The sequence below is a fragment of the Oncorhynchus tshawytscha genome, linkage group LG13 (genome assembly GCF_018296145.1).
Source record: "Oncorhynchus tshawytscha isolate Ot180627B linkage group LG13, Otsh_v2.0, whole genome shotgun sequence".
Lineage (NCBI taxonomy): Eukaryota > Metazoa > Chordata > Actinopteri > Salmoniformes > Salmonidae > Oncorhynchus > Oncorhynchus tshawytscha.
The window spans coordinates 72,158,192-72,182,159 of NC_056441.1; the positions used below are offsets into that span (position 1 = coordinate 72,158,192).

At 41.3% G+C, this 23,968-nt stretch overlaps 1 protein-coding gene across 1 annotated transcript in view; it reads left to right on the forward strand.

Annotated features, from left to right (window-relative positions):
- The first annotated feature begins 219 nt into the window (after positions 1–219).
- The window catches only part of LOC112265653 (RNA-binding protein Musashi homolog 2), a 299,548-nt gene continuing 275,799 nt past the window's right edge, over positions 220–23,968 (forward strand). The window contains exons 1-5 of the mRNA XM_042296317.1: positions 220–413; positions 727–767; positions 1,088–1,169; positions 1,816–1,900; positions 11,696–11,737. Coding sequence (XP_042152251.1) covers positions 349–413; positions 727–767; positions 1,088–1,169; positions 1,816–1,900; positions 11,696–11,737 — 315 coding nt within the window. The 5' untranslated portion in view covers positions 220–348. The remainder of the gene's footprint in view (positions 414–726; positions 768–1,087; positions 1,170–1,815; positions 1,901–11,695; positions 11,738–23,968) is intronic.

Consider the following 23,968-nt stretch of genomic DNA (forward strand, 5'->3'; position numbering starts at 1 on the left):
TATCAGGCAAGGTCACTTACAGTCTGTGTAAATGGATAGAAAATGTTGTTAGCGCACAAGCACACACACACACGCACACACGCACAACAAATCTGCACAATGGTGAGCTACAGTACAGCTGGATATGGGCGGGGAATGCTTAATGACGTCAATTGAATTGGTTAGGTGACGAGCCCTTACCACGCCCCATGTGGGTGAAGGGGGGGGAGGGAAGGGGGAGGGAAGGGAGACAGGCTGAGCTGATTCCACGTGTGACGCTTGCATTCCCAGCTCAGTGATATTTTCTTTAGCGGGCTTCGGTGTAGCCTTGTGCGTCTTCGTTAGTTACTGGCTATAGTTGGGTTAGCTATGGAGGGAGACGGGAGCCAAGCCACATCTGGAGGAAGTCCTAATGATTCTCAACACGACCCGGGGTAAGACTGCAAATAGCATTGTCACTTTTATCGTTATAGCTACATTGTATCAATAGTGCAAGGCTTATCAAAGCACTGACATTGATGTTGCTTTCCGGGTGCAGTCAACTACACCTTTGTTTGATTATATTAACAAACGGGCCTGCCCCCTTTTTCTATAGCTAAAACTCGCTGTGTTTGATAACTACAGCGCTCTTGCTGCTGCTCTGCCAACGTTTTGCTCGCTTTTGGTCGCTATAGCAAGTAGTTAGCTACATGTCAAAATGGCCGATCTGACATCTGGACTCACTTCTGCTATGTTTTCTCCTTACAGTAAAATGTTTATCGGTGGCCTCAGCTGGCAAACTTCGCCAGGTAAGAAAATAATTTGCGGACTACAGTGTGGCATTGTCGGGTTGTGTTCTGTGGTAGCTGAGGCTGCCCGTGTTGGTTGCAACGTCTGTGTTTTGTGTGTGTGTGTGTTGGGGGGGATATGGTGTGTGTGTGTGTGTACCTCATAGCGCGCGTGTACCTTAGTGCGCGCAAGGTTATTTTTATTTCCAATCATTTGAAGTCCTCTATTCGACCCCTATGTGTATGGCTATAGGCATTTTAAAGCTCGTACATAGACTATTATATATTTGACAGACGAATGAAAACGTCCAGTAACCTTCTGTTTGTTTTTCTTTGCGCAGACAGCCTTAGAGACTATTTTACTAAATTCGGGGAAATCAGAGAATGTATGGTGATGAGAGATCCAACGACAAAACGCTCCAGGTAATTAGCAAGTATTTTCCCACTGTGTTTGTATTTGTCTTGATTGTTAACGTACGTGGTTTTGCAGTGTCCTTATAACACAACGTCAGTTAGCAAGCAATCAGCCATTTATTTTTGTTGCGCTTTTACAAGCGATTGAATCAGCCCATTTAGAAGGTAACGCATTTTGACATTGACCGGACACTTCAGATAGAATACTGGAGGATCTTTGAATATTCCTGAAAATATAGGAAATAATTAGACTACACTATTCATTCACATGATTCCTTGTGCAGCAATAAAAGGAAATGGCATTTACATTTAAGAAATAATTGAATCTGATATGAAAGGTAAACTCTTTTGATATCAAGTTGCCTACCATACTCCATAATAGCTAATGTTGGTAAATATGTGTTACAATGTAACATTTGGCTGCATTATATATTTGTTAGTCTACAACTCTTTCGCTACACCAGCAGTCTGCTAAATATGTGCATGTGACCAATACAATTTGATTTGATTTACAATGTAGCCTGTCATTTGGCTTTATTATTTGTTTCCATGTAATGGCTGTAGTTATACTTTCCTGACCGATGGGCTGTTTGACCACTCTCCTGCCCCCACTGACTGACTCACTGCTTACAATGTTTCTTGTTTTTTTCCACAGGGGCTTCGGATTCGTTACTTACGTAGATGCTGCCAGTGTAGATAACGTCTTAGCTCAGCAACACCATGAATTAGACTCAAAAACGGTATGTCTCCTCTCTTCTGTCACGTTTTAAATGAAGTGTTTGTGGTTTTGTGACCCACCTGTCTGGCATGATTGACTATGTCCCATTGAGTTATTGATTATTCACTCTCACAGCCTCATGCACTTGATGCCAATAAGTAGCCCACCCTCCTTCAAATTACAAGACCTTCTGCTAACCCTATCTTTACCATTGAGTATTGAGTGCCATGTTACATAAAGTCATTTGAGTATTAATGGCACCTGCAACGGAACATCTGAGTGTTTTGAGATGGGGGAACATGTTTATTGTTGAATCTGCATATTATATAAAGTGATTGTTATTCTGTATTTGTTTTTTGTGAAAATACATTCCCAGCTGTCTTTATAGATTTTAGTAGGCTTAACATTGTTGTACATATTTGGCTTTGTTTTTCACGCACCATATCTATGCACCATCAGGCATTATTGGCTTTTCTTTTTTACAAAATGCAGTTTATAAATAAATGTTTTTTAAAATCACCCTATCTTGATTTTAAACTTTCATTTTTCATCTTCCCAATTCCCAATAGACTGTCATTGGCTGCAGTATCCACCCATTTACCCCTGTCTTCATCTCAGATGTCTGCATATTACCACACACCCTCCGTCTGCATATTATACACTTCCTCTGTCACTGCAAGTCTGCTAAAGTGCACACATTTGCACAACATGACCCATTTTAAATCACAAACCCAAGACTAACTGTTATCCCTAGTGAATGCCATAAAAACATACCGCTATTGTTTAATTTATTGTTACAGTATATTTTGTTTCTGAATGTATGGATGGATCAAATGAGTTTGGTGGGAGGAGGTATATGAGGACGGGCTCATTGTAATGGCTGGAATGGAATCAATAACAATATTAAACATATGGAAACCACATCTTTGACTCGTTCTTTTTATTTCATTCAAGCCATTACAATGAGCACGTCCCCCTATAGCTCCTCCCACCAGCTTCCTATGAAATTGGATAGATTCTAACTGAAACTTTAATTACAGGTTTCATGTTTATCTGAGGGTGACAGTTGGTCAGAGGAATGCCATGACTGCAAAAAAATGGTGTTGTGATGATTCGCCCTCTGCGTTTAGTGTTTGATTCTCCATATTGGATAGTTTGATCATTTTTGATTCTAGTGCTTTGTCTTTGAAATTGTGCATGACACAAACATTACAGCAGTTGTAGGTTAAGTAATAATATGTAGTTACACAGCAACTGCCAATGTAACTACCATGTAAAGATGTATTGTAATGTGGGACCAAAATAATTAATTGAAAGCTCAGTAAAGTCACACTGTCATGTTCTGTATGTAGATGCTGCAGTATATGCTCTAACTCAGCTGTGTGAGCCAGTGTTCAATGGGCTTGTAGTTTAGGAGCGGTGGAGTGAATACAAGCAGCCTAGATTGTCCTCAAGGACTCATGAGAACTGCTCTGATATTGCCAGAAGCTCTAGGTTTATAAAACAGATAGCTGAAGAAGGAAATGCCTGTAGCTTCCCACACCTCACCTCAGGAAAAATTACACTGATATTAATTTAAATGCGCATTTCTTTGTTAATCTATATGCAATTTATTTTGTAGCCTAATGAATTTGTAATAATACAGGGATCATTATGACTGCAGGTTTGAATGTAATGTTGAGATGAATTAGTACGCCTCTAATAAGGCAAAACCTTATTGATAAGGGGCAAATGTTAGTCTTGCAAACAAACAACAAATATAGGGGAAATCTGTATTTGAGAGGACATGCAGTTTTAGCCCAGCAAAGGAAGCAGTGTAGACACACTCTCCCTCTCCTTAACTCTCGATGTGTATCTAAGTGTTTTTGATGCCTTCTCTCCCCTCCTCCTTTCTGGACTTGCATCTACATAGGATTATTCGAAAACAGCTGATGACATCCATGCATTAAGGGACCTAGAGTAGAATCTTTAGAGGATCTACTGCTTGTGTGGTATAATGTAATAGAGTCAACATTGAGCTGCCGACTCCCCTCTCTGTGCCTTGGGAGGTGTTCTACATTAAAGTGCTGGTGCAGTGTGAAATAGAGGGGAGTCACATCTCACCTTAAAGGCCCAATGCAGCCATTTTTATCTCAATATCAAATCATTTCTGGGTAACAAAGTACCTTACTGGGATTTTTTTTCTCCAATTAAAATGGTAGAAAAGAAACCGCTTCTAAGCAAAGGGCAATTTCTCAAGCTAGGACTGTCTGGGAGTGGTCTAAGTGGGGAGGGGAAAATATACATTTGCTGTTATTGGCAGAGCGGTTTGGAACACTTTCTTGGTCTATTAACTAATTTATCACCTGGTGATGTCAAAACTCCATCCCACCAAAACGGCCTGAAATTTCAGGTGGTAATTTCAAACAGCTCTTACACTAAAAAGGCACTTCATCGTATGGAAATGTATACTGAACAAAAATATAAATTCAACATGTAAAGTGTTGGTTCCATTTTTCATCAGCTGAAATAAAAGATCCCAGAAATGTTCCGTATGCACAAAAAGCTTATTTCTGCCAAATTTTGTGCACAAATTGGTTTACATCCCTGTTAGTTAGAATTCCTCCTTTGCCAAGATAATCCATCCACTTGACAGGTGTGGCATATCAAGAAGCTGATTAAATAGCATGATTATTACACAGGTGCATCTTGTGCTGGGGACAATAAAAGGCCACTCAAATGTGTAGTTTTCTCACACAACAAAATACCACAGATGTCTCAAGTTTTGAGGGAGTGTGCAATTAGCATGCGGACTGAATGTTCATTTCTCTACCGTAAGCCGCCTCTGTCGTTTTAGAGAATTTGGCAGTATGTCCAATCGGCCTCAGAACGGCAGGCCAAGTGTAACCATGCCAGCCCAGGACTTCCACATCTGGCTTCTTCACTTGCGGGATCGCCTGAGACCAGCCACCCTGACAGCTGATGAAACTGTGGGTTTGCATAACTGAAGAATTTCTTCAAATACTGTCAGAAACCTTCCCAGGGAAGCTCATCTGTGTGCTCGTCGTCCTCACCAAGGTCTTGACCTGATTGCAGTTCGGCATCGTAACTGATTTCGGTGGGCAAATGCTCACCTTCGATGGCCACTGGCACGCTGGAGAAGTGTGCTCTTCATGGATGAATCCCAGTTTCAACTGTACTGGACAGATGGCAGACAGCTTGTATGGCGTCCTGTGGTCGAGCGGTTTGCTCATGTCAACATTGTGAACAGAGTGCCCCATGGTGGGGTTATGGTATGGGCAGGCATAAGCTACAGACAACGAACACGAGATCCCGAGGCCCATTATCATGCCATTCATCCGCCTCCAGCATCTCATGTTTCAGCATGATAATGCATGGCCCCATGTCGCAAGGATCTGTACACAATTCCTGGATGCTGAAAATGTCCCAGTTCTTCCATAGCCTGCATACTCACCAGCCATGTCCACCATTGAGCATGTTTGGAATGCTCTGGATTGACAAGTACGACAGCGTGTACCAGATCACGCCTATATCCAGCAACTTCGCACAGGCATTGAAGAGGAGTGGGACAACATTCCACAGGTCACAATCAACAGCTTGATCAACTCTGTGAAGGAGATGTGTCGTGCTGCATGAGGCAAATGTTGGTCACACCAGATACTGACTGGTTTTCTGATCAACACCCTACCTTTTTTTTAAGCTATCTGTGACCAACATGCATATTATTATTATTATTATTATAATATATTTATATTATTATATTATTCCTACTCGTGAAATCTATAGATTAGGGCCTAATGAATTTGTATTGACTGATTTTATTATATGAACTAACTCAGTAAAATCTTTGAAATTGTTTCATGTTGTGCTTATTTTGGTTCAATGTACATAAAACACACTGGCCTTTAAAAGGTGCTGCCTGGTCAGTCTACCGTCTGCATTGGCCATGCAGGATTTACGGTGATATGGCCTCTGCAGAAGTCAGGGCACTCATACTTTTTGTACTTTGCAGAGAAGTGCAGAGCTGTTGTGGAGGAAGTTTTCAAGGAAGTGAGCTTGTGTTTATACAGAACCTCCCGCTCTCACTCACTGTCAACCAATCATGTCAATGCGGAGCGAGGCACACGACGATGAGGTACAGAGCTCAATTTGGCCTCTGCATGCCTCCGGAAGCTCTTCAATTGCGTCACATCATCCATATGGCGCCTCCGACCACATTTTCGGATGAAGCATAAATTGGCTCTAACACTGCCAGGTGAGGCTAGACTGGGAAATTGAAATCCAGACAGCAACATGGTTTGGTTTGTCAGCATGGGGAACCCAATGCAGCTGCTGTTGTCCTTTTCTTCCTTTCATCAGGATACAGTTGCTATATTTTTCCTCTAACATTCAATGTACATGATTTCCTATTAGAATAGTCTGTGATTGCAAAATGCCCTTAAACCCTCATTAATTGTACAACATTCTAAGTTGTTACTAGTTTTAGTACAGAGTTACTTCACAGGTATACGATCAGAGTTTTAGCATTATTTCAATTGGAGATACCTGTGGTTTTCCATTACGGCACATGTATTTTCCTCTATTACATACGCTGAGGCATGTACTGCATACACACACTGCGTATACTTGACATGCATCATGTTTTATGTAATCCTTGACAACATGGAAATGAAGGCTTGGGGTTGAATAATACTCAGTGTCTGTCGACAATAGGATTTCTGCTGATGTCATTTGTAAAAGCAATCTCTTGTAGACTGAACACTTTTCTGGCTAAATCACATCCCACTCTGCTAATGCATTCAGTCAGCTGAATTCAAACAGTCACTTTCTACCAGTGTCTAGTATTTTTGTCCGTCACACACCGACAGCTCTCTCTGTTATATTTCCCCTCCATTCCTTCTATTCTTTTTTTTCCAATTGACAAGCTCTCATCCTACTTTATCCACAATATTCCACTGATGGTCTTTTCCCCCTTTTAGCTATGTGGCCTTAAAGATGAAAATGTGAAAGGAGAAATCCTTTGTTCACAGGACAATTGAATGATGGGGCTATATTCAACCTTACTGTGACAAATGGCAAATGTGTCTTGAATGTCCTGGCTGCTTTAATGCATTGACTGTCCCATTTTAACAGGATGTGTTCTTGTGCATGATTTCAATTTTAGAAGTGAGGGGAAAATGTAATGTTCAAATGAATGTTTGATTTGCACAAGTTGTTCTTGAGGCAGTCTTGTGGTTGGTGTTAACACCTGACTTTATATCTCACATTTAGTTTGAGCTACTTTTTGACAATTCACATATCTGCAGTTCAGCACATAGAGCAAATTCTGTAATAAATAGTGAAAACATAAATGACTGTTTTGCAGTAAACTGATGCAATGATGAATAATACAATGCCTTTTTTTGTTTTCAGGCCTCATTGTATTAAATCCGAACCCAAATGTTCAAATTCATATTGGCTGCCATAATAACCCCTTGGATGGAATCAGGAAATTATATCTAGCTGTTCTGCGTAAAAGCATGCAGCGATGTGATCTCGTAATAACCATGTTTTGTGAATCCATAATGTGAGCTAAAAGAGTAGATGACTCCAGTCAGTGTTATTTGATTTGAAATGAAAATCATGTTTTCCAGGAGGGAAACATTAAGTGGCTTTGAAGCGATTAAAGCGATACTTTGGGATTTTGGACACAGTTTCTGTGCCAGTATGAAGGAAGTTAGAGGTATTTGTGCGAGCCAATGCTAACTAGCGTTCGCGCAATGTTGAAGTTTATAGCAGATGCAGTTGAAGTCGGAAGTTTACATACACCAACTGCATTTAAACTCAGTTTTTCATAATTCCTGACATTTAATTCTAGTAAAAATTCCCTGTCTTGGGTCAGTTAGGATCACCACTTTATTTTAAGAATGGGAAATGTCAGAATAATAGTACAGAGAATGATTTATTTCAGATTTTATTTCTTTCATCACATTCCCAGTGGGTCAGCAGTTTACATACACTCCATTAGTATTTGGTAACATTGCCTTTAAATTGTTTAACTTGGGTCTACTCTTTTAGCCTTTCACAAGCTTCCCACAATAAATTGGGTGAATTTTGGCCCATTACTCCTGACAGAGCTGGTGTAAATGAGTCAGGTTTGGAGGCCTCCTTGCTCGCACATGCTTTTTCAGTTCTGCCCACAAATGTTCTATAGGAATGAGGTCAGGGCTTTGTGATGGCCACTCCAATACCTTGACATTGTTGTCCTTAACTTCTTGACGCACACATCCCCTTAGCGGGATCATTTTCATCAACATCCGCTGAATTGCAGAGCGCCAAATTCAAATTAAATTACTAAAAATATTACATTTTCATGAAATCACAGGTGCAATATAGCAAAACACAGCGTAGCTTGTTGTTAATCCACCTGGCGTGTCAGATTTCAAAAAAGCTTTTCGGCGAAAGCATACCAAGCGTTTATGTAAGGACATCTCTCTCAGCAGACAAAACATTACAAACAGCTAGCAGCCTTGTACTTTGGTCACGAAAGTCAGAAAAGCAATAAAATGAATCGCTTACCTTTGATGATCTTTGTATGTTTGCACTCACGAGACTCCCAGTTACACAATAAATGTTCCTTTTGTTCCATAAAGATTATTTTTATATCCAAAATACCTCCATTTGGTTGGTGCGTTATGTTCAGAAATCCACAGGCTCGAGAGGTCACGACGGGGCAGACGAAAATTCCAAATAGTATCCGTAAAGTCCGTAGAAACGTCAAATGTTTTTTATAATCAAACCTCAGGTTGTTTTTACAATATATAATTGATAATTGGCTGCTGGCACCCAGCCATCCACTGACGCGATGTGAACTTTCTCGCTCATTTTTCAGAATAAAAGACTGAAACTATGTCTAAAGGCTGTTCAGACCATGTGGAAGCCATAGGACAAGGAATCTGGTTGATATCCCTTTAAATAGAGGGAAGGCATGCAATGGAACAGAGAGGTTTCAGGAAAAACAGCACTTCCTGGTTGGATTTTCCTCAGGTTTTCACCTGCAATATCAGTTCTGTTATACTCACAGACTATTTTGACAGTTTTGGAAACTTTAGAGTGTTTTCTATCCATATCTGACAATTATGTGCATATTCTAGATTCTGGGCCTGAGAAAAGGGTAGTTTAATTTGGGTACGTTTCTCATCCAAACATCAAAATACTGCCCCCTACACTCAACAAGTACAGCCATTTTGCCACAACTTTGGAAGTATGTTTGCCAAAACTAATTTGTAAACAAGAAGTTTGTGGAGTGGTTGAAAAACGGGTTTTAATGACTCCAACCTAAGTGTATGTAAACTTCCGACTTCAACTGTATGTTGGAGCCATTAAAACTCATTTTTCAACCACTCCACAAATGTCTTGTTAACAAACTAGTTTTGGGAAGCATACTTCCAAAGTTGTGGGAAGTCGGTTAGGACATCAACTATGTGTATGACACAAGTCATTTTTCCAACAATTGTTTACAGACAGATTATTTCACTTATAATTCACTGTATCACAATTCCAGTGGATCAGAAGGTTACAAACACTAAATTGACTGTGCCTTTAAACAGCTTGGAAAATTCCAGAAAATTATGTCATGGCTTTAGAAGCTTCTGATAGGCTAATTGACATAATTTGAGTCAATTGGAGGTGTACCTGTGGATGCATTTGAAGGCCTACCTTCAAACTCAGTGCCTCTTTGCTTGACATCATGGGAAAATCAAAATAAATCAGCCAAGACCTCAGAAAAAGAAATGGTAGTCCTCCACAAGTCTGGTTCATCCTTGGGAGCAATTTCCAAACGCCTGAAGGTACCACGTTCATCTGTACAAATAATAGTACGCAAGTATAAACACCATGGGACCACGCAGCCATCATACCACTCAGGAAGGAAATGCGTTCTGTCTCCTAGAGATGAACGTAGTTTGGTGCGAAAAGTGCAAATCAATCCCAGAACAACAGAAAAGGACCCCGTGAAGATACTGGAGGAAACAGGTACAAAAGTATCTATATCCACAGTAAAACGAGTCCTATATTGACAGAACACCATCCCAACCGTGAAGCACGGGGGTGGCAGCATCATGTTGTGAGAGTGCTTTTGCTTCAGGATGGACTGGTACACTTCACAAAATAGATGGCGTCATATATTGGCGCAACATCTCAAGGCATCAGGAAGTTAAAGCTTGGTCGCGAATGGGTCTTCCAAATGGACAATGACCCCAACCACCCCAAGTTGTGGCAAAATGGCTTAAGGACAAAGTCAAGGTTTTGGAGTTTCCATCACAAAGCCCTGACCTCAATCCTATAGACAATTTGTCGGCAGAACTGAAAAAGAGTGTGCGAGCAAGGAGGTCTACAAATCTGACTCGTTTACACCATCTCTGTAAGGAGGAATGGGCCAAAATTCACCCAACTTATTGTGGGAAGCTTGTGGAAGGCTACCCAAAGCGTTTGACCCAAGTTAAACAATTTAAAGGCAATGCTTCCAAATACTAATTGAGTGTATGTAAACTTCTGACCCACTGGGAATGTGATGAAAGAAATAAAAGCTGAAACAAATCATTCTCTGTACTATTATTCTGACATTTCACATTCTTAAAATAAAGTGGTGATCCTAACTGACCTAAGACAGGTAATTATTACTAGGATTAAATGTCAGGAATTGTGAAAAACTGAGTTTAAATATATTTGGCTAAGGTGTATGTAAACATCTGACTTCAACTGTACCTGTAGACTTCCAGTCATTGCACTAATTCTAGTTAGCAATTTTGCTAGCACTAGTTCCTTCAAACTACACACAGAGACATAAACATGGTATCCATGAGTTCATCTGACTGTGGAGAAGTAGATAAAGGGCATTGCCAAAATCACAAAGTATATTAAAGAAAACTCAAATGTAATATATTTTGAATGGACTTTCGATTTTTAATTATTCTACAATTATTTGATTATGCAGTCTAAATGCGCTTTCAATCAAAAAAATGTGGTATGGTGCTTTTTTCTTTACATTTTTCACATAGCGCTTAAATATTAACCTGGGAATTAATGCTAGTTATGCATTTTCTTGGTCAATATACCTTGACTAACCATGATGTGTGAAGGGCTATTGATTTATTAGTCAGCTATGCTTCTACGGAGTAATGCAGGATTATGTGAATGACGGACCAGGATGTGTGAAGGGCTATTGATTTATTAGTCAGCTATGCTTCTACGGAGTAATGCAGGATTATGTGAATGACGGACCAGGACAATTTGACGATGCAAAAGGAAATAAAATTGTGCATTTGATTAAATCAGCCAGCTTTAATATGACTTCTGATTCATCTGTGTGGGGAAGATGTGAAATCCCACACCGATAATTGTTTACTAGTGTAGGAGGCTTGAGCCCAAAGGTTCCCAGTACAGCTGGGTCTTTCTCTCCCTGGTAGTCCATTGGTAGATTTAATGTCATTGATTGGCTAAAGGAGTCCATTCACCTGGTGATCAAGGACTTATTCAGACCAGGGACAGAGGGGAAGGATGGAAAACAGAAGTCCTGAAGGGGACTTGGGGAATCGAAGCCTGATTTTGAATACCCCTCGTGTCTGTACTGTCAGTTGCGACGGTAATCCTAACGTTGTCCAAGTCGTGCATGCCGGTCTGTGGGATAGTCTTGTGATCCACGAGGAATGCTTTAAACCCACACATCCAAATCCCTGTGATTAGTTTTGTTTAAGTGATTGACAACTTTGATAATGATTGATATCTATCTAATCTCCCTTTTTCCTCTTTCTCTTGTCCTTTTTTAAATATTTACCAGATCGATCCAAAAGTTGCCTTCCCTAGACGTGCTCAGCCCAAGGTAAGACAACATGCTGAACATGTTTTAACCTCTCATGGAGAGGACTTTTAGTTTGTTGGTTGGTTTCTGTAACACTGGGTACATTGCTGACCTGCAGAGAGGGTCTGGTCATGAAACGGCATGTCGGCCTGCAGATTGGTTTTGGTATGCAAGTGTCACTGTCAGGCTGGTCTGGAGCTTGCTACAGGTAGATGACTGGCTGTCTGATTTCTCCTGTAGCTGCACCACCACCGTACTTTTTACATCAGCATGTTGTCTAGAAACTGTAGTGAGGTAGAATTTCCCTGGGTGACTGCTCTAAAGACTTTGCTGCATTTGATTGAGAGAGAGGATCACATTGTAGTTGTTCATACAATGTTTTTCCCTGAAGACGCTGAGGTAGATTGGGGCATTTTCTTTTTTTTTTATTAACACAAAGAGAGGCATTGCTACTCTGTTACTTTGATCAGGTTTCAAACAGGAATGACAGAGGTAAAGCTTTCCAAGCCGAGGCACATGTTATCTTAAGGCTGGGTATGGCTACATGCATGTAATTGAGAACAGCTAGGGGATGTGCTAATTTCTTGATACAGTCTCTCTCCCCCCCTTGTTTTCGGCAGCAGGTAGCCTAGCGGTTACAGCGTTGGGCTAGTAACCGAAACGTTGCTGGTTCAAATACCTGAGCCGACAGGGTGAAACATCTGTCTGTGCCCTTGAGCAAGACACTTAACCCTACTTTTCTCCAGGGGTACTGTACTACTATGGCTGCACAGTAAAACAACACATTTCACTCTACCTATCCAGTGTATGGGACAGATAAAATGTTGTATTTTATGACCGTTTTTTATGCACCTATTCATGTGAAGTCCAATTAAATAAGAATTTGTTCTTAACTGACTTGCATAGTTAAATAAAGGTTTTACAAAATATATATAAAAAATGGTGTACAGTAATAGTGATAATACTGACAGAAGTCTAGTCTGAGTGTACAGTACTTCGTTCCAGTGCAGACTGTGTTGATATTCAAGCATATGTTACAGTATTTGACAGATTTGTACAGTGCTTTGATATTTTCTGCTCTGTGGGCTGTTTTATGCAAAAAAGCACCCTTGATATCAATTATGCAATCATTTTTGAATAAACATGAATTTGACTCAAGGACATTTTTAACAATATAGAAAGATGCAGACCTATGTAGGCTATAAGGTGTTTGTTTCTAAAGAGCAATGACACTGTGAAGGAATTTGAAGGTGAAATCACACCTTGACTTGTCTTCGGACCCTTAAGGGCAGGCTTATTTTTAACCCTGAGTGGAGTGAGAATGTGGCTGTCAAAGAACGTAGAGGCTGTAGGATTAAAGAGCAGTTAAATCAGCATTGCATGGGGTTCTGGCGCATGTACAATTTATGAAAGAAAGGTTTTATGTACAGCAATGTTCAAGCCCTCAGGTTATCGTCGTCCTTTAGAGAAAAACGTGTTTCGTTCTCTGTTTGTCAGTAACTCTGGCTCAGGGTTTTTATTGCCCATGTTACATTTCACTCTGTCCCAATTTTGAGTGTTTACAGTGTGTTTTTACAGTGTGTGTGTACATTGTGTGTACCTACAGTTTGTGACAGCGTGAGGAACATCCACCTTAGGCATTTAAGGCTGGGTAGGGAGGGACAGCCTCTGGCTGGCTGGTAGGCTAACTGGCTGTCTGGTAGGCTAACTGGCTGGCTGGTAGGCTAATTGGCTGGCTGGTAGGCTAACTGGCTGAGAGCACGTTGTTTCCTAACTCTTCAATATGGGAATGGCTTCAAGGGTGGCAGGTGTCCACAGCACACTTGTCCTGCTAATTGAAATGAAGAACTTTCCCAGAGTGGACAATCACTGGAGGAGAAATGATGAACTCACTCCCTTCACCACTCACATGCCAGGCCAGCCACTCTGGTCCAAGGCAGCGCAGGCAGGCAGGCAGGCAGGCAGGCAGGCAGGCAGCGCAGGCAGGCAGCGCAGGCAGGCAGCGCAGGCAGTGCAGGCAGGCAGGCAGCGCAGGCAGGCAGGCAGGCTCAGGGCCTGGGGCTCCGAGATGAACGGGCATTAAATCAGGCTGCAGTTCTCAGCAGCAGTCGGAACACAACACAGCCGCTACGTGTTTTCTTTGTGTTAAGCGAACCACCCAATAATAAGCTTTATGCAATTATACAACCACCATCACATACAATCATGTGGCATTATGGCATTATATTTGTGACTTGCCCCATATTTTGGAGTATGCTGAATAGAACTGAAACAAGCAGGCATATGTTGAGTACTGTACTTAGCTGGGGTGTCATTCATTTGGCAACTTTGTGAACAAGTCAAAGAAGATGAGTTTGTTGGTTTATTACCAAACAGACATTAAATGCAGACATACCAGGAGTTTGCCTTTCCAGAGTCTATACTGTTAGTTTTATGGCTGTTATTTTTTATTCCTGGGGCAAGCATCTATACATCTCAGCGGTGGTACCACAGGTCTGAGTGGTGTGACCAACAAAACATTCTGGGGCCCGTAGTGTTTCTCAATCTGGTAACCTAACCAGGTTAAACTTTATACAGTATGACGTGATCTATTATAAAATGTTTAATATTTTCTATTTAGGTCACATGGTTTAATATCTCCTGGGGAAAAAAGGGGAGGTTGAAAACCCTGTCCAACTGCAGCAACCTTTTACCTCATATGAATTATATTTTAAAATAGGAATAGGGGGGTTTCATACACCAACACAGAGAAAGCATCATGAATGGACAATACAACTCACAGGGCTGAGTTATGCAGGTTTGCATCGTGTCCTCCTACCCTATGCAACTGTCGGCTATTAAAACATTTCCTCAGGTTGTCAGCTATTGTATTTATTGATTAAATCCAGTTGATAACTTTTGGAATGAAACAGTCTAGGGAGCATGGTCAGCCCAAGTTTGAATATAAACCACATTTGATACCATTCACATTATCTCACAAACAAATGGGCTATAAATACATAACGTCCCCGCTTCGTTCACCATGGCCAGAGAGATGGATCCAATAGTAGACTATGCAGCAGCTGTTGTTAGTAACCTACAGTTGATCAGACGGAAAAATAGTATTGTTTCCATGCAATTCAGCATGTCAGATGGTTTGTGTTTAGGTGTCTAGGCTGCTACATTGCTTGTCTGTCGGGAGTGTGATGTGTTATCACTCTTGCTAAATAAAAACTGGAGGAAAGTGGAGAGCGCAGCTTGAACGTTGTGACCGGCCCGCGTGACCTACAATTTCCGTGAATCTGATTGGTCAAGACACGCAACAAGCCAGTCAGCAGCACTTCGATGTGAAGGACAGAGAGGTTGTGCGCGAGTTGACAAATCAAATAGCACTTTGCCCTTGACGGTTTTGCGTCAATATATTTTAATATACTAAATCAAAATACCTGATTTAAAAAGGTATGTGGCAAATGCTGCCTCGTCACACGCTTCCCTGCGGCCCTGATACATCTACATTAGGCTATAATTAGGGATGTGACATATTGAAATAGTTTCATAACGTTTAAATGGCCTTTTCATCAAATTTTACGTGAATTCACTGTGCCGCTGTTTGTCTCACGGTGCGTCCCCTTCTGCTAGTTCAGCATTAGATCTGTACTACCATTACTGTACCTCTATTCTACATTCCAGTTTGAATGTCCTTCTCATTTAACTTCTCAGAGTATTGCCATACAGGACTTTGCTGCGGTCGCTTGCCTTTCTCTCTCTGCCTTTTTCCCAGCTGTTATTTAACAACGATGATGTAGTGGCGTCAACTCCCATTTCTGAGTTACAGGATCCGATTCCGCTAGCAATCAACTCCTAAGATTCAGTATGTTTGGAACAGAGACTGATTAGTTGCCGTAATTCCGTGAACACAAAAATGTGCGTATTTCATAGCGAGCTAGCGAGAGAGAGAGGAACAGTGTAGGCAGGCCAGTCACCAGGCAGACAGTCAGAACCGTAAACTAGGCATATCTATCGGTAATCAAAAACGGTATCTTTCAATGGAGTGCTGTATCTTGCAATTTCTTGTCTTGCAATGTCTCGCAACTTCAGTAAAGCAGGGCCTATCATCAATTAATAGCCTAGGGCATTCTACACGAAACAGACCGAAGACACACTCGCATCATTAGCGAAGAGCAAGGGTGTAATCATTTTCCAAACATTTGCACAACAACATGCAACTAAAATTCGTTTCTGTTGGACAAATTCCGGTAGGTCCCTCTCCTATTTGTTCCGTTTGCTTCAGTTTAAGAAACGTTTGCAACTGAATCAGCGTAATGAATATTCCCCAGGCGAGGGGGGCAGGCTGAAAGAATCGCGGTGCGCATGTTTCTCAGTAATCTTAATCTCTCAATGTCTTGTTTTGCATGCCTTGTAAATTCACCAAAGTAGCCTACAGTTCCTCTTCCTCTTTTGGTTTGATTTAAATTACACAGCTTTCCCCAGGCCTGTATTGCCTTCTGTCATCATGAAGTGCTTTGAGGGACTAGTCAAGAATCATATCACCTCCACCTTACTGGCACCCTAGACCCACTGCAAATGGCATACCAACCCAATAGGTTTACAGACGATGTCAGAAAAACAACCTCTCACTCAATGTCAACAAAACAAAGGAGATGATTGTGGACTTCAGGAAACAGCAGAGAGAGCACCCCCCTCTCCAAATAGACAGGACGGGTGTTGTAATAATGGGCTCCTGAGTGGTGCAGCGATCTAATGCACTGCATCTGTGCAAGAGGCGTCACTACAGCCCCTGGTTCGAATCCAGGCTGGGTCACATCCGGGCGTGATTGGGAGTTCCATAGTGAGGCGCCAAATTGGCTGAGCTCGTCCGGGCTTGGCCGGTGTAGGCTGCCAATTTAAAGAAGAATTTGTTCTTAACTTACAAAATGTAAATGACAGAATTAAAAGAAGGATGCCTGTACAGAATACAAATATTCCAAAACATGCACCCTGTTTGCAATAAGGCACTAAAGTAAAACTGCAAAAAATGTGGCAAATGAGTTTACTTGTGGTCCTGAAAACAAAGCATTACAGTGCATTTGGAAAGTATTCAGACCATTGACTTTTTCCACATTTACGTTACAGCCGTATTCTAAAATGTATTACCTAGTTTTCCTCAACAGTTTTTTAGAAATGTTTGCAAATGTATAAAATAAAACTACAGAAATACCTTATTTACATACAGTACCAGTCAAAAGATTGGACACACCTACTAATTTCAGGGTTTTTCTTTCTTTTTACTATTTTCTACGTTGTATAATAATAGTGAAGACATCAAAACTATGGAATAGCGCATATGGAATCATGTAACACAAAAAGTGTTAAACAAATCAAAATATATTTTATATTTGAGATTCTTCAAAGTAGCCACCCTTTGCCTTGATAACAGCTTTGCACACTCTTGGCATTCTCTCATGCGGGAACCACCTGGAATGCATTTCAATTAACAGTGGTGCCTTGTTAATTTGTGGAATTTCTTTCCTTTATGCATTTGAGCCAATCAGTTGTGTTGTGACAAGGTAGGGCTGGTATACAGAAGATAGCCCTATTAGGTAAAAGTCCAAGTCCATATTATGGCAAGAACAGCTCAAATAAGCAAAGAGAAACAACATTACTTTAAGACATGAAGGTCAGTCAATCCGGATAATTTCAAGAACTTTGGAAGTTTCTTCAAGTGCAGTCGTAAAACCATCAAGCGCTATGATGAAACTGGCTCTCATGAGGACCACCACAGGAAAGGAAGACCCAGAGTTACCTCTGCTGCAGAGGATAAGTTCATTAGTTACCAGCCTCAGAAATTGCAGCCCAAATAAATGCTTCACAAGTTCAAGTAACAGACATATGAACTGTTCAGAGGAGACTGCATGAATCAGGCCTTCCTTTGTCGAATTACTGCAAAGAAACCACCACTAAAGGACACCAATAAGAAGAAGAGACTTGCTTGGGTCAATAAACATGAGCAATTGACATTAGACCGGTGAAAATCTGTCTTGGTCTGATGAATCCAAATTTGAGATTGTTGGTTCCAACCACCTTATCTTTGTGACGCAGAGTATGTGAACGGATGATCTCTGCATGTGTAGTTCCCACTGTGAAGCATGGAGGAGGAGGTGTGATGGTGTGGGGGTGCTTTGCTCATGACACTGTTGATAATTTATTTAGAATTCAAAGCGCACTTAACCAGCATGGCTACCACAGCAATCTGCAGCGATATGCCATCCCATCTGGTTTGCGCTTAGTGGGAGTATAATTTGTTTTTCAACAGGACAATGGCCCAAAATACATCTACAGGCTGTGTAAGGGCTATTTGACCAATAAGGAGAATGATGGAATGGTGCATCAGATGACCTGGCCTCCACAATCCCCTGACCTCAACCCAATTGAGATGGTTTGGCATGAGTTGGACCACAGAGTGAAGGAAAAGCAGCCAAAACGTGCTCAGCATATGTGGGTACTCCTTCAAGATTGTTGGAAATTACAGCATTCCAGGTGAAGCTGGTTGAGAGAATACTAAGCGTGTGCAAAGCTGTCATCAAGGCAAAGGGTGGCTACTTTGAAGAATCTCAAGTACAAAATATATTTTGATTTGTTTAACACTTTTTGTGTTACTACATGATTCTATATGTGCTATTTCATAGTTTTGGTGTCTTCACTATTATTCTACGATGTATAAAATAGTAAAAATAAAGAAAAACCTGGAATGAGTAGGTGTGTCCAAACTTTTGACTGGTACTGTAAGTATTCAGTCCCTTTACTATGAGACTCAAAATTGAGCTCAGGTGCATCCTGTTACCATGGATCAACCTTGCTATGTTTCTACAACTTATTGGAGTCCAAGTGGTGTGTGCATATGTATTCACCCACTTTGCTTTGAATCCCCTAAAGAAGATCTGGTGCAACCAATTACCTTCAGAAGTCACATAATTAGTTATGTGCACACAGGTGGACTTTATTTAAGTGTCACATGATCTAAGTATATATACACTTGTTCTGAAAGGCCCAGAGTCTGCAATACCACTCAGCAAGGGGCACCACCAAACAAGCGGCACCATGAAGACCAAGGAGCTCTCCAAACAGGTCAGGAACAAAGTTGTGGAGAAGTACAGATTAGGGTTTGGTTATATAAAAAAATCTGAAAATGTGAACATCCCACGGAACACCATTTAAATCCGTCATTAAAAAATGGAATGGATATGGCACCACAACAAACCTGCCAAGAGAGGGCCGCCCATCAAACTCACAGACCAGGCAAGGAGGGCATTAATCAGAGAGTCAACAAAGAGACCAAAGATAACCCTGAAGGAGCTGCAAAGCTCCACAGCGGAGATTGGGGTATCTGTCCATAGGACCACTTTAAGCCGTACACGCCACAGAGCTGGGCTTTACGTAAGAGTGGCCAGAACAAAGCCATGGCTTAAAGAAATAAGCAAACATGTTTGGTGTTTGCCAAAAGTCATGTGTGAGACTCCCCAAATATATGAAAGAATGTACTCTGGTCAGATGAGACAAAAATTGAGCTTTTTGGCCATCAAGGAAAATGCAGTGTCTGGCGCAAACCCAACACCTCTCATCACCCTGAGATGTTTTTCATCGGCAGGGACTGGGAAACTGGTCAGAATTGAAGGAATGATAGGGAAACCTGTTTCAGTCTTCCAGAGATTTGAGACTGGGATGGAGGTTCACCTTCCAGCAGGACAATGACCCTAAGCATACTGCTAAAGCAACACTTGAGTGGTTTAAGGGGAAACATTTACATGTCTTGGAATGACCAAGTCAAAGCCCAGACCTCAATCCAACTGAGAATCTGTGGTATGACTTAAAGGTTTCTGTACACCAGCAGATCCCAACCAATTTGAAGGATCTGGAGCAGTTTTGCCTTGTAAAATGGGTAAAAATCCCAGTGGCTAGATGTGCCAAGCTTATAAAGACATACCCCAAGAGACTTGCAGCTATAATTGCTGGAAAAGGTGGTTCTACAAAGTATTGACTTTGGGGGGTGAATAGTTATGCACGCTGAAGTTTTTGTTGTTGTCTTATTTCTTGTTTATTTCACAATAACAATAACAATAACTTTTTTTGCATCTTCAAAGTGGTAGGCATGTTGTGTAAATCAAATCATACAAACCCACCAAAAATCTATTTTAATTTCAGGTTTTAAGGCAACAATATCGGAAAAATGCCAAAGGGGGTGAATACTTTCGCAAGCCACTATAAAGTCCCACAGTTGACAGGCCAAAGAACTCTTGGCCCGAATGCCAAGTGTCAGTCTGGGGGGAACCTGGCACACTCCCTACGGTGAAGCATGGTGAAGCATCAGCGAAAGGGACTGGGAGACTAGTCAAGATCGATGGAAAGATTGACAGAGCAAAGTACAGAGATCCTTGATGAAAACAGTTTCAGGACCTCAGACTGGGATGAAGGTTCACCTTCCAACATGACAACGACCCTAAGCACACAGCCCTTGGGGCGGCAGGGTAGCCTAGTGGTTAGAGCGTTGGACTAGTAACCGAAAGGTTGCAAGTTCAAATCCCCGAGCTGACAAGGTACAAATCTGTCGTTCTGCCCCTGAACAGGCAGTTAACCCACTGTTCCTAGGCCATCATTGAAAATAAGAATTTGTTCTTAACTGACTTGCCTCGTAAAATAAAGGTAAAGGTTCCTAGGCCATCATTGAAAATAAGAATTTGTTCTTAACTGACTTGCCTAGTAAAATAAAGGTAAAATAAATAAATAAAATAAACAGCCAAGACAACGCAGGATTGGCTTCGAGACAAGTCTCTGGGCCATCATTGAAAATAAGAATTTGTTCTTAACTGACTTGCCTAGTAAAATAAAGGTAAAATAAATAAATAAAATAAACAGCCAAGACAACGCAGGATTGGCTTCGAGACAAGTCTCTGGGCCATCATTGAAAATAAGAATTTGTTCTTAACTGACTTGCCTAGTAAAATAAAGGTAAAATAAATAAATAAAATAAACAGCCAAGACAACGCAGGATTGGCTTCGAGACAAGTCTCTGAATGTACTTGAGTGGCCCAGCGAGGGCCTGGACTTAAACCCGATCTAACAGATCTGGAGATACCTGAAAATAGCTGTGCAACGACGCTCCCCATCCAATCTGACAGAGCTTGAGGGGATCTGCAGAGAAGAATGGGAGAAACTCCCCAAATACAGGTGTGCCAAGCTTGTAGCGTCATACTCAAGAAGACTCGAGGCTGTAATCACTGCCAAACGTGCTTCAAAAAAGTACTGAGTAAAGGGTCTGAATACTTATCTAAATGTGATATCTCAGTCTTGTTTTTAATAAATATGCTAAAAAGTCTAAACTTGTTTTTGCTTTGTCATTATGGGGTATTGTGTGTAAATTGAGGATAACAAAACTATTTAATCCATTTTAGAATAATGCTGTAACGTAACAGAATGTGGAAAAAGTCAAGTTGTCAGAATACTTTCCGAATGTACTGTGTGGTTGGGGCAAATCAAACACATCACTGAGTACATCTCTTCATATTTTCAACCATGGTGGTGGCTGCATCTTGTTATAGGTATGCTTGTCATTGGCAAGGACCTAGGAGTTTTGTTGTTGTTACTAAAATGAGAAGTATTTGAGGAAAACCTAGTTCTGTCTGCTTTCCAACAGACACTGGGAGACAAATCCACCTTTCAGCAGGACAATAGCCTTTGGCCAAATATACACTGGAGTTACTTACCAAGACGACATTGAATGTTTCTGAGTGGCCTAGTTACATTTGAACTTTAATCGGTATGAAAATCTATGGCAATACTTAAATGGCTTAGCAATGATCAAAAACCAACTTGACAGAGCTTGAAGAATTTAAAAGGAATAATGTCCAAATATTGTACAATCCAGGTTTGCAAAGCTTTTGGTCTTACCCAGAAATACTCAGATGTAATCGCTGCCAAAGATAATTCTAACATTGATTGACTCGGAGGGGGGGGTTGAATACTTATCTAGTCAACATATATTTGTGTTCTATTTTCCATTAGTATTTTGTGGAGATCTTTGACCAAAAAATGACAATTCAATAGATTTTAATCCCACTTTGAAACACAACAACAGTTTGAAAAAGTCTAGGGGTGTGAAGACACGTTCTGATCTGAAGTGTCATGATTCATGATTGTAAATGCCAGTTCTCTTTGCCACTGTCAGAGCCTGACATCCATTGGTTTTGAGAGCCTGTAGACGTCTCTATAATCTCTGTTCATATTGTGTAGGATGATAATAATAATCATGCCCTGGTCCTGTGACCAAACATCACCAGAGAGAATATCCTCCTCAAAATGTTCAGCAAACACAATTTGGCCAATAAATGGCCATTATTTATGAAAAGAAAGTAATCTATGAATGGTTTTCCAACTCCAGCACATGGTGGGTTCGTGAGAGACCATTCTCTGGGTGAGAGAGAGAAGAAATACAAAAGGTTGAGTGCACACTGCACAGCATAATGGGCTCCTTGAGTTCCCCTCACTAACACGCACCCTCCCTGACTGGAGAAGCTTTGGCATTTACTGCCATGAGAACTGTCAAAACAATACCTCAGTGGGTGCTGCTCTCGCTGTACAGCATCCCACATCCAACCCAGGCCTCTACAACAACCCCCTGTGTGACTACTGGAAGTGTGTGTGTGTGGAGGGGGCTGGTGGTAGGTAGGAATTTAGTTCACAGTTTTACTTTCACATGTAATTTTCCCCTTTTCTTCTGGTGCTCTGGTGTGAGAGCGGTGTGTACTGAGAAGTTGCTGAGCGGTTAACTCTGGCTGTGAGGAGGTGGGTGGAGAGGGAGTTTTTAATGAAGTCCAAAGGTGAGGATGTGTGAACTCTCCCTCCCCACAGTGGACGCTTGGCCCTTACCAGGAGAGGGGCGCTGGTCCAAGAGCCCAGTTCTCACTCTCCTGTGTGGCCTATCACTCTGACACCAATTTAGAACCCAGCAAACCACTGCTTAGTCCCATTCAATCTGCTCTCCCTTGATTTCTCTGTGTGTGCCTCTCTCCCTCTCCCACTGCACTTCTAGCAGCCCTTGTTTTTTCTGTTGACGACCTGGCAAAGCAGTGTCTCCTTTTTTCTCTCAGTTTTCTGATATTTGCAGCAGGTGCTCCACTTTTCCGCTGTTGGAGTAATAAAATTGGACAAGAAGGCTTTGGTTAAACCTGACACTACTCTTTTGATTCTTTGAGGGTCTTGACGTAAACGTTGCATAGAGCTATAGATGTTTGATGCTCTGAGATGAAAGGTTGGCTGATACAAAGAAATGAGGCTGCAGTATACCTTTGACGACATCACAAAAGGAGTTGTTTTGGGCTGAGAAAGCTGCTCTCTACAATGTACAAGGAAAACCATCTGTAGCAGAGAATTCTTTCCCTGTTTTGAGATGGTGTCAAGAGTCAGTAGTTCTGACTAGGCCCTGTACTATATGGGTAATTCCACGGTAACAGAGTAATGCTGAGACTCAGCTTTTTCATTCTAAAATATATTTCAAATGAAACCAGTGATTTAAAATTTAAACAAACCATACAATTCTATGCACAAGGACTACATGTAATAATTTCCACTGAAGATTTTATGAAAACACATTTACTTGGAACAGTGCAGATACAAAGTTTGGTAACAGAATGTTCAAGTCAATGTGTTTTTGTTAAATGTTCTCTGGAAATTGTTAAGTAGTCCTTGTGCATACATAGAATGGGCCGTACTGAAGAGCTCAGTGGATTTCAACGTGGCACCGTCATAGGATGCCACCTTTCCAACAAGTCAGTTTGTCAAATTTCGGCCCTGTAAAGTTTGGTGGAGGAGGAATAATGGTCTGGGGCTGTTTTTTATGCCCGTGATTTTGGAATGAGATGTTCGAAGAGCAGGTGTCCACATACTTTTGGTCATGTAGTGTAGATTGTTTAACTTTGCAATCAACCTTGCAGTCATTGGTTTTTGTTTGACATACATGGTAAAGTGAAAACCTGAGTCTTAGCATCACTCTGTTACTGTGGAATTGCCCATGTGTTTTTCTCAAACCAAGTGGTTCAACCTTCAGTCCAAGACTACTGTCTCTTACTCCGGGTCTGAAATGACATCACTGGACACAGTTGGCCAAGCCCTGCCTCCCTCTGTTTTCAGCTCACTGCCTAGGCATGCTGTAAGTATCCCTACCGTGCTGCTGCTGCCCTGGCGGCTGGAGGGGGTTTGTTGGGGAGTCAGTCAGTGTGTTCT